The sequence below is a fragment of the Hemiscyllium ocellatum genome, chromosome 34 (genome assembly GCF_020745735.1).
Source record: "Hemiscyllium ocellatum isolate sHemOce1 chromosome 34, sHemOce1.pat.X.cur, whole genome shotgun sequence".
NCBI classification, from domain to species: Eukaryota; Metazoa; Chordata; class Chondrichthyes; order Orectolobiformes; family Hemiscylliidae; genus Hemiscyllium; species Hemiscyllium ocellatum.
Window position 1 is genome coordinate 36,030,067 of NC_083434.1, and position 18,045 is coordinate 36,048,111.

At 41.9% G+C, this 18,045-nt stretch overlaps 1 protein-coding gene across 2 annotated transcripts in view; it reads right to left on the reverse strand.

The window, feature by feature from the left end:
• Positions 1-18,045, reverse strand: part of LOC132832360 (coagulation factor XIII A chain-like) — a 111,058-nt gene that overhangs the window by 32,438 nt on the left and 60,575 nt on the right. For both annotated transcript variants that reach the window (XM_060850311.1, XM_060850310.1), the window contains exons 8-11: positions 12,944-13,118; positions 9,997-10,135; positions 6,498-6,601; positions 1,133-1,221 (exon numbers count right to left, since the gene is read on the reverse strand). In XM_060850311.1, the coding sequence (XP_060706294.1) occupies positions 1,133-1,221; positions 6,498-6,601; positions 9,997-10,135; positions 12,944-13,118 (507 nt within the window). The remainder of the gene's footprint in view (positions 1-1,132; positions 1,222-6,497; positions 6,602-9,996; positions 10,136-12,943; positions 13,119-18,045) is intronic.

Sequence of the window (18,045 nt, forward strand, 5' to 3'; positions counted from 1 at the left end):
CCACACCGACCCGCCGAAGTGCAACCCACCCATACCCCTACATTTACACCTGACCCGCACATCTTTGGATTGTGGGAGGAAACCGGAGCAGCCGGGAGGAAACCCACGCAGACACGGGGAGAATGTGCAAACTCCACACAGTCAGTCGCCTGAGTCGGGAATTGAACCCGGGTCTCAGGCGCTGTGAGACAGCAGGGCTAACCACTGTGCCACCGTGCTGCCCACATGGTGCCAGTTCTGATGAAAGTTCACCAACCTGAACCATTAACTTGGACACTGTTGAGTATCTCCTGCATTTTCTGGTTCCATTGCCAGTTTCTGCAGTAATTTGTTTCAGGAAGGCCAAAAAGGTTGACAAGAAACACAAGCGAATGTCCACTCATGAAGCATTAGCAGGGGGTGGGGGATTAGTCAGATATGGCAATAGTCACAGCTCTGAAAAGGAAGGTTTGTGTTTTAATTGAAGAAAGAAAGAGAAAGAGAGTGAAAGGAATAGAAAACACATTCAAGTTATCAAGCAGAGCTGGTGATGTAGTGCTGGACTAATAATCCATTGCACTAGGCTAATGTTTTAGGGAGGCAAGCGTGAGGACTGCAGATGCTGGAAACCAGAGTTTAGATCAGAGTGGTGCTAGAAAAGCACAGCAGGTCAGGCAGCATCCAAGGAGCAGGAAAATCGACGTTTCGGGCACAAGCCCTTCATCAGGAATGTTTTAAGGACATGAGTTCAAATCTCATGGTGGCTGATGGTGAAATCTGAATACAATAAAAATCTGGAATGGAAAGGGTAGACTAATGGCTACCATGTAACCATGGCTGATTTCTGTAAAAACCCATTTGGGAAGGAAATCTGCCAAAGTTGCCCACAGTCTGGCCTACATGTGACTCCAGGCACACAGAAATTTGGTTGACTCATAATTGCCCTTTGGGTAATAAATGCTGCCCTAGCTAGCATGGCTTACACTCCAGGAACAAATATTTCGAAAGAAAACATTGTCTTGAATGAGGAACAAATTCACATCTCTGCATCATGTCATAAAGTAAATCTTCAGGAACAAAACTGCTTTGCTGGGATTTGTTTATTGCTATAAAAGTCTTGAGGACTGCTACATACTGTCAAGTTGCTACATACCTCCGCGTAAATGAAAGGAACATCGTATGGCAAGTAAACCTGTCCATGCTTTATGGCATTAACAGAAGCTGGTCCACACCTAAACATGCCTAAGGAAAGGAAAATAAATTATCAAAACATCACAAAACCTACTGGAGAGAAGAAATAGAAAAAGTTGCAATGTGACATCAATTAAACTTGGAGTAAAGGAGGTTCAGTAGACTCTTGATCTATGTGCACCAGAGATTCACTCGAATGATCCCTGGTACGGAGGGATTGTTCTATGAGCAAAGACTAAACAGGCTGGGACTCTACTCACTGGAATTTAGAAGAATGAGAGGTGATCTCATTGAGACATTTCGGATTCTAAAGGGGCTTGATAGGTTAATTGCAGAGAGGATGTTTCTCCTCATGGGAGAGTCTAGGACCAGAGGGCATTGTCTTAGAGTAAAGAGGAGCCAACTTAAGACTGAGATGAGGAGGAATTTCTTCTCTCAGAGGATTGTGTGTGTGTGTGTGTGTGTGTTCGGAGCTCCTTGCCATGCAGAGCTACGGGGGCAGAGTCCTTGTGTATATTTTACCGTTGCAATAGATAGATTCTTGATCATGAGAGGAATCATGGATTATCAGGAAAGTGGACGTGAGGAGTGTCAGACTGAATGGTGCAGCAGGTTCGAGGGGCCAAATGGCCTTCTCTCATTCCTATTTCTTATGGCTTCATGGGCAGGTTTGGGTAAGGTAAACAAAGAAAAGCTCTTTCCATTAGCCAATGGTATAAAGACCAGTGAGGAGCACAGATTTAAGATTTTGGAGAGGGTATGTGGGAGGATGTGAATGGAATGAAATAGATCTGGACTTGTTGCCTACACGGGTGATGGAAGCAGAGACGATGACAATCTTAAAAGGCAATTGAAGGAAATAAACTCCAGGGTCAGACTATGGGAATGAAACTGATTAGATTGTTCTAAAGAGAGCTGATTGAGACTTGATGGGCTGAATGGCTTCCACAATAACTCTGAGATATAATGCGGTCCAATGTTAGAGATGGAAAACCAATCGCATTAAGCCAGAATTAAATGCACACTCTCATAATAAAATATGCTATTTTCGAATATCCTGCTCTAAACCTTGCTATTTACAATAAGCTTAGCATTCAGATCATCACATATTGATGATATTCAGTTAAGCAAACACAAGACAGATGATCAGAAGAAGATAGACCACAGTTGTTTTACCAATGATTGTACTGTCATATAAATGTCAGAAGGCACCAGCGGCTTGGGGATGGAGAATGTGGTGAAGGAGGTAAATGAACCAGGGAGACCTTTGTTTCTGGAAAGAGTTGGAGTTGACGGGATGTATGGTACAGATTCCAGAGCACTTAGGCCGCTATGTTTACATGACATCATGACTTATGATATTCCGGTAGTCATTCTCTTGTGTAATGCAGTCAGTGTAGTCTGTGTCTGTGTGTGTGTGCGTAAAGTATACAGTAACATTAATAAATCTGTGACATGACAGCCTTGCAAACAGTACTGCAAATAAACATCAAGATCCCTGGCTCACAAATCTATAGCAAATGTTTAAAGGACTAACGTGCAGAAAACAAATCGGAATGATAAAAGATGGCTTTATCTATGAGTGCAATCACCAACATTAAAAAGGAATTGTCACCGTTCTGTACACAAATAATTATGATATATGAAATTCAAACACAACACTCAGTTTAGTACTATGTCAGGGCATTAACAACCTAGGGGAGGGGATAGGGTACAAAATAATTGTTGTGTTCCTGAACTAGTAGCTCAGGACTCAGCTAACAATCTGGAGATATGATTATAAATCTCACTCTCGACAACTGAGGAACTTAAATTCAATCAATTAAATAAATCTGGAGTTTTGTAGCCAGCAACATAAGTGGTTACTATGAAACGGTGAGTTGTCATAAATACCCAAATGGTCCATGCTTTTCCTTTTGGGCAATATATCAGGCAATTTTTCTCCAGTCTAGTCTAGATGTGACTTCTGACCCACAGTGTGATCCTCTGAAACAGCTCATCAAGCCACTCAGTTGGATTCAAAACAGTTCACTACCACGTTCCCAGAGGGAACAAAAGGTAAGCAATAAATTCTGGCCTTTCCAATAACACCCATACTCTGTGAATTTCAGACAAAAAAAAATACAATAAATGAGGAAACTGGCGGAAACGGAACAGAAAGCAACTAAAAGGGTTGTCCAGTTATTCAATCCAAAAAACTGGGAGGGTTTTGGCAATTTTTGCTCATGCCATTTCCCCATAAACATCTCCGTAGAAAATATGTAAAAATAAAGCAGTGATAAATTATTACAATGAATATAGGAAAGAATGGCGGCACGGTGGCACAGTGGTTAGCACTGCTGCCTCACAGCACCAGAGACCTGGGTTCAATTCCCGACTCAGGTGACTGACTGTGTGGAGTTTGCACGTTCTCCCCTTGTCTGCGTGGGTTTCCTCCGGGTACTCCTGTTTCCTCCCACAGTCCAAAGATGTGCAGGTCAGATGAATTGGACATGCTAAATTGCCCATAGTGTTAGATAAGGGGTAAATTTGGGGAACGGGTGGGTTGCGCTTCGGCGGGCCGGTGTGGACTTGTTGGGCCGAAGGGCCTGTTTCCACACTGTAAGTAATCTAATCTAATCTAATAATGCATCTGGCTTAACAGTTGACTGCTATTTCTCCAAAATGATTCTATGCATCATCTTTTATACCAGAAGCACATTTCCCCAGCCCTTTTCCGAAATCAATGTCCAGGTTCTTTCCCAATCTTTTCTCTTTTTCCAGCCTTACCAAAATCCACTTACTCTTCCATCGTTGCTTCTGTTGCAAAATACACGCCTGAAACAGCCCAATCTTTCTTCCTTGCAGAGGTGCTGAATAATCTGCGCTATTTTTGACCACATTTTCTCTTTTCATTTCTGATTTTTGGCACTTTCATTTCTTTTCAGTTTTGTTACCAGCTGTTCCCTTTTCTTGATGCCAATGAATTCCATGTAAGCAGCCATGTGTTTGATTGGGGGCTGCTTTGATAGGTCAACTTCATGTCATGGGGACTTTGTGTGCTGCGAAGACCCTTCGAGGGGCGCACTCAGCACCTTGTTGCTCCTTTTGGGCCCATCCAGGGTAGCAAGGCCTGAGGGGGTGATGCCAATCAGACCCTGGTCCATAAGGTCCTCAGAGGCATAACAGGCAAGAGGAAGATTTAGCCACTTCGCTGTCTGTGAAGGCAGAGGATTATGATAGGGTGGCTCAGTGGTTAGCACTGCTGTCTCACAACCAGGGACCTGGTTTCGATTCCAACCTCCTGTCTGTATGGAGTTTGCATGTTCTCCCAGTGTATGTGTGCATTTCCTCCGGGTGCTCCGGTTTCCTCCCATGGTCCAAAGATGTGCTTGTTAGGTCAACTGGCCTATTTAAATTGTCCATAGTGTGCAGACTAGGTGCATTAATCAGGAGTACATGTCGCGTAATGGGTTAAGGGGAATGAGTCTGGGTGGGTTACTCTTCGGAGGGTTGGTGTGGACTTGTTGGACCAAATGGCCTGTTTCCACACTGTAGGGATTCTTTGATTCTAGGTGGCCCTGTTTATCGTGTCTCAACACAACACCAAAGTCTGACCACTAGCCTGTGCAGATACCACCCATAAAGAGCACACCCCTGGGTCCCCACATTAAACAATACCGAGTGCAAAAGTCAGCCAGGTCTGCTATTGATGGGCAATGGGAAGTGGGTCAGGGCTGTGCACCTGGGAGTCTGTAATGATGATCTACACTCAAGTGTCAGACAAAAGCAGGAAAGTCTTTGACTATCTGTGCTGGGACAGAGGGCAGCAGCCTCTGAAACTCCGAAGTCATTTTCAAGATACTCTTCTGCTCACCACCATACAGGGAGGGAACTACCCAAAAGGTCACTGAATATGCCCTCCCGTTTTCTCCCTGAGGTATTACCACATTTGTGGTCGAAGAAATAAACCTTTAAATATTGCACCTGGAAATATTCAAATGTTCCTGGATAATCTCAAGTCGGACTGTCCAGGAAGAAAAACTGCAAGCCTATCATCTGAGCTATTACGACTCCAAACTGACGTCACCGTCCTCAGTCAGTCCCTCAGTAAGGGTGTCAGCATGTCCATCAAACTGTATCACTTTTTCAGTCACATCCCCACAATGTGGCAGCTTTGCAGCAGAGAAGGAAACACTCTAGGACCCATTATTTACTGGGATACCCTGCCCTATCTGCCCAAAATCTGTGCATCAAGATTTAACGCATCCAGTCACATGATGACCCACAGATGAAACCATGAACCTGAGCAGGCATCAGTCTTGAGTTGAGGAACAGTCACCTACTGTGTTTGAATTAAAATAATGTCAACATTCTGGGTTAATAGAGAAAACTGTGGAGACAATATTTCCTCAGAGAAACACGAGGGGAACCAATGCAAGATGTTTTATGTGTAGCCTAATTCCAACCTAGTATATTCTGGATATTACTATGTGGAGATTACTCCTTGGCATCCAGGAGATATCCGGCTTCCTTGGCCTGGCATTTGTTGTTCTGGAATGATGCATACTCCAGTCCACTATGGAGGTTATTCCATCAGCTTGACCATATTTCTGGCTCCAGTGTAATCAGCCACGAATGGGAGCTGGGCTGTTCAGTCACTTTCCACCCCAGCCTGAATCTACAGGCTTCATGGTTCCCTCCATCAATGACTAACTGGCAGGCCCCTGCATCCTCACTGGTAGCACAATGGGCTGAATTGGCTTATTCAGTGCTTTAGGATTCTGAAATCCTATCTGTGTTCAACAGATAGACAGCAGGAAGTCTAGCAAAGGCTGTCTTCCCTCAACCCCCAAATGCCATTGACGGTCCAGTGATAGGAAACAGCCTGTGAGGTGATGTTACAACAGACACAGAATCCCCAACCCAGATTCAGCAACAATGACAAGGCTAGGAAATTCAGATTGTCCAGATTTTACTAATGTGATGAACACTCCACCCTCTTATATACACAAAAACCAAATTATTTTCATCACCATTACTGGGTTTTAGATTGTCACTGTCAAAAAAAACCCAGAAAATTCAATGCTTGCCTACAAATTGTTGAATAAAATTAGATCGGTCTCTCCAATGTCCTCTGTTCTCCCTTGAGGACATGTTAGAAGCAATAACCATTACAGTGATACCCAAATTGTCATGAAGTGCCACAGATATATGTTTGTGTTTCATATTTCTCAAGGATATGGGTCTCTCACAGTTCACTGGGAATCAGGGTTAGGTATGTTTTTATTGTAGATATCAACATCAGAAAGACATAGTTCAAGAGACAAAATCCTGTAGTGACCCACCTTCACTTGTTTCCTGAGGTGTTGCATCTATAACTTGCCATCCACTATATTCTGGTGGTAGATCAATTCTGGCCATCCAACATTCATTCCAGCAGTGGTAGTTCCTAGTTATGGTGACCAACAAGATAACAACATTGGTAAACTTTGCAAGTGTAAAATATAATGTAGGAACCAAACATGGGTATTTTCCTGCCATTTTCTGCCACGTTAATATTTGAAAGCAGAATTGGAAAGGAATGGTCAAATCGCATCTAACAGCATCTTGTTCAGAACTGCTCAAAGTCACAAACTGAAAATTATAAATGCTACAATTTTACTGAGAGAAATGATGGGAAGTTTGCCAACAATGTCAACATGAAAACGAGTTGAGATCTGAAACATTTTCTTTCAACTCCAATATCCAGATTCAAAAATGTGGCACACAGCTTGGAATAATATAAATACTGTCCAATTAAATCAATTCCGTCTTTGTTTTCAATGCAACAGTAGTGTCATAATCTATACTACATTAGCTGGAGTGTTTTTTGAATATCTAAGTGTCCCTGTGTAGCCACGCTTTCAATTATTCAGAAATAAATTTGAGTAATCAATGTAAAATTTTAAATGATAAATGGTACAATGTACAACTGGGTAACAGAATACATTCAAATGTATCTACCTCTTTCCAGATTATAAAAGCTTTGATGCCAGCTACAGATTTCTTTTCTTGCCAGAATACCTCCCGAATCAAACTAGGAAAGGGGAAGGGTCATATCGAGTTCATGACCTGACTTGACACAACCTATTGGCTAATCAAACCCATGCCCACTTTCTAGCCAGTTAAACTTTGACCCTATAGAATCAACATCAACCATTCATGCCAAACAGGCTCTGCTTATTAGATGGCTGATCACAAATTACTCACACATTGTACTATAAATGTCACTATCTGAAATGTGTATCTAACTTGCATCACATGTCACTGGGTAGGTGGTGTGTTGCAGCCGTAGTATGTGGGAGCCGTTGGACTCCTGTGTGATCTTCAGCAACTACATCTGAAATGAGAATTTACAGCTGAAGAAACTTCAGCTTTGCCTTGATGAGCTGGATTCTGAATTTCTGATACTTTGATACAACAGAATGAGTGTTACTGGACACTTTGTTCTAGAAGGAAGACACACTCATACACTGGGATTGTATTCATTGGAGTTTAGAAGATTAAGGGGAGACTTAATAGAGACGTACAAGATAATACATGGCTTGGAAAGGGTGGACGCTAGGAAATTGTTTCCATTAGGCGAGGAGACATGCACCCGTGGACACAGCCTTAGAATTAGAGGGGGTCAATTCAGAACAGAAATGCGGAGACATTTCTTCAGCCAGAGGGTGGTGGGCCTGTGGAATTCATTGCCACGGAGTGCAGTGGAGACCAGGATGCTAAATGTCTTCAAGGCAGAGATTGATAGATTCTTGATGTCACAAGGAATTAAGGGCTATGGGGAGAACGCTGGTAAGTGGAGTTGAAATGCCCATCAGCCATGATTGAATGGTGGAGTGGACTCGATGGGCCGAATGGCCTTACTTCCACTCCTATGTCTTATGGTCTTATATGGCGAGACCAAATTACGTTGGTGGTCAGGAACAGGAGGGTGTGACTGCAAGGAAAGCAGCAAAAGGGTTCTACAAAGTAGCAAGAAAATAGCCTTCACCTTTGCCAAAGAGTTCAATGTTAATGCAGCTTGCGTGCATGAGAGTAGAACTCCAGGAAAAATGAACGAATGGATCACAGCAACATGATGCAGGAGCCAATTAATTTAGGTATGGAAAAGAAAGGTAGCAGCAAGGTCCATTACATTTAGGAGATAAATACAGTTCCCTGCCGCTGAGATCATGAATCCCAGAAGTAGTATTGCCTGCCCAGTGCCAGGACTTATGATCGCTCCTCAGAGGAATTGGGAGTACGGGAGGAAGGATGCAGTTGTCATGGTCCACGTGCGTACTATAAACATAGCTAAGACTAGGACAGCAGTTCTGCCAATACAGTCTGAATACCTAGATGCTCAATTCAAAGACAAAACCTAGATTTCTAACTGAACCAGGAGCAAATTGGCACACAGTAAATAAGATTGGAGTTGAAGGCATGGCTTAGTGATTAGTGTGAGAGAAATAGGTTTCAATTCATGAGGATTGGCACCAGGACTGGGGGAAGAGGAAACTGTTTTGGTCAGTCCTCATCTGAACTACGTTGGGATCCATGCTTGAATCATATAACTAGGGCTGTATGGAGGGCTTTAAACTAAATAGAGAGCAGCAGAGTTGTGTTCAAGGGAGATTTAGAAATTTAAGAAGAAAGTACAAGGCAATACTGCAGGGTAGCTAGATGGATAATGATAACCAATGAGACAAAAAGGACTAGAGCATAAAACATAACAGCGCATCAGCAAAGATCAGAGTAGACCAAAAAGATAAAAAGGCAGAATTAAAAGCATTTTATTTGGATGCTCACAGCATTTTTAACAAGATAGGTGAACTGAAATCCTCATGATTTCAGGATATAAATTATTATGATATAATAATCTGTACGGTCACAAAGTGATCAGGACTGAGACGTAAACATTCAAGAGTTCTTGGCATTTCCAAAAGATGAGGAGACAGAAAAGGAAATGGATTAGCTCTGTTAGTAAAGGATGGTGAAACAGCGATGAGACATTATCAAAAGATTACAATGTGGAATCAGTTTGAATGGAGGAGGAAAGAAACAAAAATACTAATGTGAATAGTTTTTAGACTCCTTAACTTTAGCTATACTGTAAGATTATATATAAATCAAGCTAAAGTGGGTCCTTAGAAGAAAGATAGCACAATAATCATGTTCAGTTTCAGCCTTCATGTGGATTGCACATATCAAAGTGGCAAAGGTAGCCTGAATGTCATGTTCATTAAGTATATTCAACACAGGAACAACTGTATGTTCTGGAACCAACCAAAGAACCGGTCATTTTAGACATGGCAATGTGTAACGAGACAAGATTAATTAATTACTATATAGTAAAAGGTTATCTAGGTGAGCACAATCATAACATTATACAATTTTACATTAAGTTTAAGACTGAGAAAACTGAGTCTAAAATGAGTGCCTTATACTGAAAAAGTAATATTAAGGTTATGTAGACAGAGCTGACTGAAGCTGACTGGGAAAATATAGTCAGAAGTAAGACAATAGCGGTGAGACATTTAAAAAGACCATCAACAAAGTTAGAGACATCAGGTCATCATAAATAGGAGCAAGAGTAGACCATTCAACAACATTGCCCCACTATTTATGCCAGTCTTATGTCACCACCCTGTTTTCCAGAACAAGGGAATGCACAGACAATGGTGAAATTGAGATTAAGCAAGCAAAAAGAGTAGGTCAAATGACCTCTGTCTGATAGGAAAAGAAGAAGTACTATATGTAAGTGATGTCATTTCTGAATTTAACAGAATTAACATGGTAAAGTACACGGTTAATGGTTCTCACCAGATTGAATCCTTAGTCAAGTTTGTATCTTTCTTTCCATTTTCATCAAGAATGATATCAGTGGTTAAATTAGCATCATTGTCATGTGCTGAGGAGAAGTTTGTTATCACTCTTCCTGGTATCCCCAAGCAGCGAAGAACTGGTCCGAATGGAAAGAACATAATATGTTCAATTTTTACCAGAAGGATGTAAGGGCTATCTGTGAATGAAAACTCTCTGACCTTTTAGCACTTTGGTTATCTGATCAATACAACTCTAAACCAGGAACAGAATCAGAAATTTTGATGGTACTTGTGATACAATGGTAGTGTCCCTAGCTCAGAGCCAGGAGGCCAAGGTTCAAGTCCCATCTGCTGCAGATACATGTAATAACATTTCTGAACAGGGTGATCAAAAATATCCAAGATCATGAATTTAGAAAGAAGGTAGTGGTGTAGAGGGGTCAACACTTTGCTCAGAATCCAATGCCCCAGATTAATGTTCTGGGCAAATGGGTTCAAATTCACCATGGCAGCTGTTGAAATCCAAATCTAATATAAATCTGGAATTTAAGGGGCTCTTGTGGTATAATGGTAGTGTCCCTACTTCTAGAGAGGAGTTCAAGTTCCATGTACTCCAAAGGTGTGTCATAACATCTCTGAACAGGCCGATTAGAAATATCTATATCAAGAATTTAAAGAAATGCTGTTTGCTCATCCCTATGAATTTAGTCCAACTTACAATCTTCGTAACAATTCTGAGAATACATACCAAGTTCCCAGAAACAATTTCTAGTATGAATTTAATACCTTTCCTTCAGCGCTGGGTGCCATACAATCCAGTTGAAGGGTACCTTCCCCCCTTCACCCCAATCAATATAAACATATAAAGGACCTCATTCAATCATGTCCCCCAGTGGCAGGTGGAAGGGCATGCCATGGGGAACACAACAAGGAGACCCTGTGGAGATTGTTCTTCATTTCTGACAAAGTTGGAGAGTCCTCCATTCAAAGGCATTAGATTAGATTAGATTACTTACAGTGTGGAAACATCTTAGTTCCTGACTATGGAAACCAGCAACGGCAAGGGAAATGACTACTGACAGCCACCATGTTCCATCCCTGTAGACGACACTCCTCCCCAGTAACTCCCAACCCCACCCTCACCTTCACCGCCATGATCCACCAGCCCACCATCCCTCAACTGGGACCCAGTGATGATACCCAGCCTCGGTGCGGGGGTGGGGGTGGGAAACAATATACAGGCAGGAGCCCCCATCCCCCATTGGCGCTGCAAGATATCTGGGTCACTGGTCTTGGACAAGCCCAAGTTTTTCCAAGTATATGATTTGTATTTAATTTGGCAGGGCCTGCTCTGAAAGAGACAAGGCAGAGCACCTTTCCAGCCAGCAGATACAAACCTGTGGGCACCTCCATCAAATCCATTCTCTAGTATTGTCACTGTGTCCAATGCTGACCCTAACTTGTCTTTCCTGTACACTGATCAGACCCTGTAAGAGTAATGTGCTAGTGTATATCTTAAAGGGAACTTTACTGCAGCCTATTTGCCCTCTGCACACTTTGTGCACAGCTTTACAGCAACTGGGAATTTAAACAGATTAGAGGGAACATTATCTGTGATCCAGGTCAGAGACCATGTAGTCTCACAGACCTATAGAACAGAATGTTTTTCTCATTACTCAGAACTGCCAAAGTAAAAATTATTCCCTGACATACACCCTCCTGAACATTTCCCAAGCTGATTTAGGAATAAATCACCAATCCTTCAGCATCAGTAAGCCAAATCCTGCAACTCTCTGCCTAACAGCACTCATGATAAGGTCTTACACCATTTGATCATTCTCCCCACATCTCTTAGCCATGTGTCCTCCTTGCTATGGGAGGTGCTTTTTACACAGTGTCACATACTAACCCTTACAAAGCCAAATAGTACAACTGCATTTTAGTGGATGCATTTTTGTTATTGTGACTGTATTTGTGTTTGTGAGTGGAAGAGACAGAGACACTTGATGTGACTGCACAAGCGTGATACATTTGTGCAGATCGGAATAACCTCCCCCATGTTGGCTTTGGTGGAGGTTGTTAGGGGGCGGGGGGAGGGGGGAGTGGTGGGAGCCCCACCCCCTGCCTCAGTGTAGACCACTTTGAAAAGGCTTGCAGATTGTCTTCCTGTTCAATGATTGATGCTCTCTTCAGGTCTTGTCCAGCCATTTCTCTGATATTTACCCAGTGACAGGCAGGGTAGTCACAATGTGGAAGGCCTGAAAAGCAAACCCTATTTAGGCAATCATTCAGGTTTCATTTTGGAGAGTGGCTGTCTCTCCAACAAAGGCAGTCAGTGCCCGATTGTAGGGAGCCAACATTGGGAAAGGGTTATGTGGCAACAGTGAACCCCTTATTGCCAAATCAATGGTCTCCCCCTGCGCAATCCCTAGCTCACAATACTGACCCCATCATCACTCACGTGGAATCTGAATCCCTCAGTGATCTCCCAGGGGGCAGCGTTGCTTCCTTGATGGTGTTAGTTGCAATGAGAGCTGTTGCCCTCTGACTGATAGCCATTCACAGGGATGTGGTTTCTGCTGCCATGGACCTTGATCCCAGCAGGGGGGCTTGCCACTTTAATTCAGCAGGCCTTATTGGAAGGGGGCAATGCAAGATTCTTGTCAACTCTTCAGCCAATGGGAATAGACCTTGGCTGATTCCATTAAATGCCTCCCTGTGTGTGTGTCCGCGTGTGTCCGTGCACACGTATGTGTATATGTGTATCTGTATGTGTGTGCATATGCGTAACAGCGTGGGCACAGAGAGACACACAGACTGTGTGTGTGTGTGTGTGTGTGTGTGTGTGTATATGCCAAAGCATACAAATACCCAGCTATGATTATATAAAATGCAGGCCTCAAACTATGTTCATATCCAACTTGGTAGGAGACAGAAGTTCTCACCTGTGTTCAGTACAGCAGCAAAGACCCAGCATTGTCCATAACAAACTGGCAGCCCTGTCTCGGCATACTGCTGTAAAATTTCTCTGCTGCTATTCCAGGCTGTGGGGGATATTCCATTTGTGTACTCCCCATCCCAGCATCCAACAAGGACACCACCATCATCTTTTGAATTTATCTGGATTGGGGGGGCGGGGGCGGAAACATTGGTTGGTCAAAGAGAGTAGTTTATTTTTCACAGGATATATTTAAATTAAATTACTGTAAAGACATTGTTCAGAAACAGTTTCAAAAGTTATGTTCTCCAATTACTTATCACTTTGAAGTTTGCTTTTCAAATTGATGAAATCATATTATCAATGAAGTATTGTAACATTACCATGCTGTGGATTGGAAGATGGTAAACAAAGACATTGTGCAACACAAAAATCTGTATGATGAATGGTTATTTTAATTTTGGATGATTTAACATATGTTCATAACAATCATTTCAGATCCTCCCTGGTTTGAATTCACTTGAACGGATTTCCACAGGTTTTGATGTTCAGTTATAATCTCATTGTTGAAACTCTGTGGATAATTGTGGATACAATGGTGCTGTGCAGCACTGTTCAAACACCCGCCATCATCAATCACACAATGTTTTCACAAGCTGAGATCTTAACAGTTGCACTTACTAAATTCTATCAGCCAAAAACATTTCTTCCTAAAACTGGAATAGAACAAAACTGAACTCCCAAACATATTCTTGACAACTCCAATCAGGGAAATGCATGTTGTGTTCTTTATTTTGAACTCCCTCATTCTGCTGTTCTCATGTAAACTTAAAAACGGATGGTATTGTAGGTATTATAGTGTACCCATGTTCATTGAAGTAAAGAAATCTGGGGAGCAAATTTCCGGTGATCTATCAGTCCACATCCTGGGCTCATCATATTCACAACTAAAAGGTGGGTGCTGCTTCAAGTGGGCGAGAGAATTTGTTGCCTTGCCTTAACATGGCATGAATGAGTCCAATATCTTCCATGCTTGAGAAAAGGATTTATATCTGGTACCACAGCCATAACCCTATCACCTGGTCCCCTTTTAAATTTAGAATCCCTCCCCTTTCTCTATCCAAGACCCTTTAGCAGTACATTTATTGAATGTCTGATTGACCATTTTTCCTGTGGGTCTCTAAACAGTAAGTGATGGCAAGTTATTCAACCACGAGAGCATCACAGTCAAATCCATTTCTGTGGTGACTCTCATGGACAAAGAGGGAGTAGTAGTGAATTTAAATTATGATTGCTTTTCCTCTCTTAAGCCTGAGACAGCAAGGTATTTTGCGATTTAGTCCTTTCTTTTTCTAGTGTCATCTCTTACTGAGGAAGGCTGAAGGTTTGTCAGGTTCTAAATCTTTGAAATAAAGCTAAACACTTGAAGATGAAATCAAAGATAGGGTTCATTAACAAAACGGACAAATGGCAGGAGAATTCCTTTGCTTGTCAATCTGTATAAACAAGAACTCAGGAAGTTAAGGAAAACAGGATTAGAAAGGACAAGGATTAAAATGACAAATTTTGGTTAATCCAGCGGTACTAAAAAAAAATCAGTGCATAAATTACGTCTCTGAGATTGTCTTCTCTTCAGTGAGCTAATGAGGTAGGTGAAGTGAAGCCCACACCAATGGACAGTTTTGTGATCCATATTGGTCCAACACTACTTCTTTCTCTCAAACATATCACATGCCCATGTCACATGTCAGCTTACTTGGAGGGGTTGTTGTAGCTTAGTTGGCTGGACAGCTGTTCTCGGATACAGAATGATGACCAACTTTGCGAGTTCGATGCCCGCAATGGCTGAGGTTATCCAGAAGGATTTGCCTTTTCAACCTCTTCAGTTGTCTAAGGTATGGTGGCTCTCAGATTAAACCACCTCAAGTTGGCGTTCTAATGAGAAAGCAGCTCCATGATCTGGTAAGACTGCAGCGACTTTACAGTCACTTGTGAAATGCTAATTTCTGAAAGAAATCAATCTTATTTGGATGAATTGATGGTAAATGCTTCCGTTGCTACCCGAGGGAGTCTGATCCATTGATTAACCCTTCTCCCACTGAAAACTTGTTTCTGCAGATTACTTTGGAATTACTCCTCTTCACATTATGTCTCTGGTTCTAACATTCTCGACAAACTGAGATAGTTTGTCATGATCTGCATTATAAAGTCCTTTTATATCCCAGAAACTGAAACCGTATCACCTCCTGACTTTGTCTTTTAAGTGAAAATGTGCCCAATTTATGTAGCCACACCACACAGTCAAATCCCTCTATCTCCAACATCATTCTAGCTGCTGTCTGTGGTGTCCTGTTTAGAGCTACAATACTCTTACTGTCATATACACATACTGTACACACACATACACTGGGTGGGGTTTAATTCATTCAACAATCTTTTCTGTCAAAAAAGACCTGACCTCAACTTAAAACATAAACAGATTCGAAGCAGGACCTCACACCCAAAGTGCATTGTCTAACCTGCGATGTCACCTCTTGTACATTGATAAAACCTTTAATTATCTAGGGACAAAGACTTGAAAGGAATCTGGATTTTGCATTTTAATCAGCAGACTCCTCCTAAGTGATTAAAGGATTCAACAAGGGCAACTGGTTTTAAAATTGTTAACTTTTTGCCTATAAATACTGTGTCTTACCCCTCTCTATCCTACTTTAGGAGAAAACTGAGCTCCAAAAGCCTGCTGTTTCAAATAAACCTGTTGGATTATAATCTGGTGTTGTGCACTTTTTGACCTTGGCCACCCCAGTCCAACTCCGGCATCTCAACATCACTGTATTCTAAGTATGATTGTACCAATGATTTGCAAGGATTATCGCAGTTACCTGCTGCCAAACACAATTGTGATGGCTTCAGTTTATTGTCAAATAGCATCCTCCAGTTGTCTTTTGATTCAACGAGTATGGATTCATGTAGCTTATAGTGCACAGGCTCCGTCAGGTATTGCACAGAAAGTACATGTACATGCACTTTCAACTCAACAAAATGTTTCATTTCTCATGGCCATGCTCTGACCAGAGTTAACCTGTTCAGTTTAGAATTTAAACAAAGCCTGGGAGTTAATTGTCAAGATTGCAGTACTGGAAAAGCACAGTAGGTCAGGCAGCAACCGAAGAGCAGGAGAATCGATGTTTCGGGCATAAGCTCTTCACCACTCCTGATGAAGCTCCTCGGATGCTGCCTAACTTGCTGTGCTTTTCCAGTACTGCATTCTCGACTCTGATCTCCAGGATTTGCAGTCCTCACTTTCTTCCGATAGTTAAATGTCAATTATCATAATGTGGTGCATTCTGCATGGCAATGCCTCTAACAATCAGAATCCATTTATCAACTCATTAGCACTCTCCCCCCCCCACCCCAACACAGTGTAAATGTTGAATTGGTACTCTTGTGAGTGGTTCTGATGAGTGCAAGACCAAAGGCTTTCAGGAAATGTGTCTTTTTTTCAACAAAACTCAAATAGTAACTTATCAAACTTCAAACTGATGCGGTTCAAGAAAAGGACTGGCATAACAAATGATTCAAAATGGAATTATTCTTCAATCAATGATGTTTGTGACAAACTAAATTACTTTCCTCATCAATTCAGGGATTGCCTTAAAATTCTCAGAATGTGATTAAGTATCACTAAGGAGTTAGTACAGCTGATAAAAGTCCAAGCCAACAGCTTGGAAGTTACAAAACAATAACAGTTCTACCTGTACTGTCAATGTTATTAATCATTGGTCCCCAGGTTCACTGTCTGGCATGAGGTACATGAGAGTTTCTGTCAGTAATGAAAGTTTCTCCATGAAATGGGAAAAGAAACTTTATGATCATGTGCAGGTTAAACGAGTACTTCTCAATCCAGTGAATTTTGTTTCTTTATAAAACACTCTAGGGTGAAGGAATGGACGATAGGATGTCACGAGAGTTGAAGCATAGGAGATGGAGTGAATCAACAAAAAAAAAAGCAGCTGGATTTCATTAAGTTCCCCCCGTAATTCCACAAAAACAATGTCAGATACTGATTCAGGTAGTGACTTTTCATTTCATCCCTTTTATATTTTCTATTCCACTGATCCTACCCCGTATTTACATCTTCTATCTTACCTCCAGAAGATCAATTAGTTTCCCCTTATAAAGTGCAGTGCTAGTTTCTGACAATGAATCATGGGTTTGGATTCACGGATAAACGTTGCTAGCAATGAAATCATTTCACAGCCCGCATCCCATTTTGGAAAGGTACCAAGGAAACCAAGCTGTACTTTTGAGACAGATGTTTTTGAATAGTAAATGATGCAACCATTCACAAGTGTGTAACTCTCGGTCTTCTCCATTGTTGCAAATGAGCCTTGTTCATCATCTTTATTATCCCTGGATTGTCACAAAACTGGTAGGAGCATGGTATTACAGACTCAGCATGCTATGGATAAAGAACTGGGCTGAACAACAGGAGACAGAGAGTAGTAGTTGAAAGGAGTTTCTCGAAATGGAGAAAGGTGACCAGTGGTGTTCCACAGGGACCAGTGTTGGGGCTACTGTTGTTTGTGATCTACATAAATAATCTGGAAGAGGGCACTGTTGGTATGATCAGCAAGTTTGCAGATGACACGAAGATTGGTGGAGTAGCAGAAAGAATAGGGGACTGTCAAAGAATACAGGAGAATATAGATAGACTGGAGAGTTGGGTGGAGAAGTGGCAGATGGAGTTCAATCCAGGCAAATGTGAGGAGATGCATTTTGGGAAGTCTAATTCTAGAGCGAATTATACAGTAAACAGAAGAGCCTTGGGAAAAGTTGATGAGCAGAGAGATCTAGGAGTTCAGGTCCAGGTGTGCCCTGAAGGTTGCTGCACAGGTGGATCGAGTGGTCAGGAAGGCATATGGTACACTTGCCTTCATCAGATGGGGTATTGAGCACAAGAGCTGGCAGGTCATGTTAAAATTGTACAAGACATTGGTTTGGCCACATTTAGAATACTTTGTACAGTTCTGGTCGCTACATTACCAAAAGGATGTGGATGCTTTGGAGAGGGTGCAGAGAAGGTTTACGAGGATGTTGCCTGCTAGC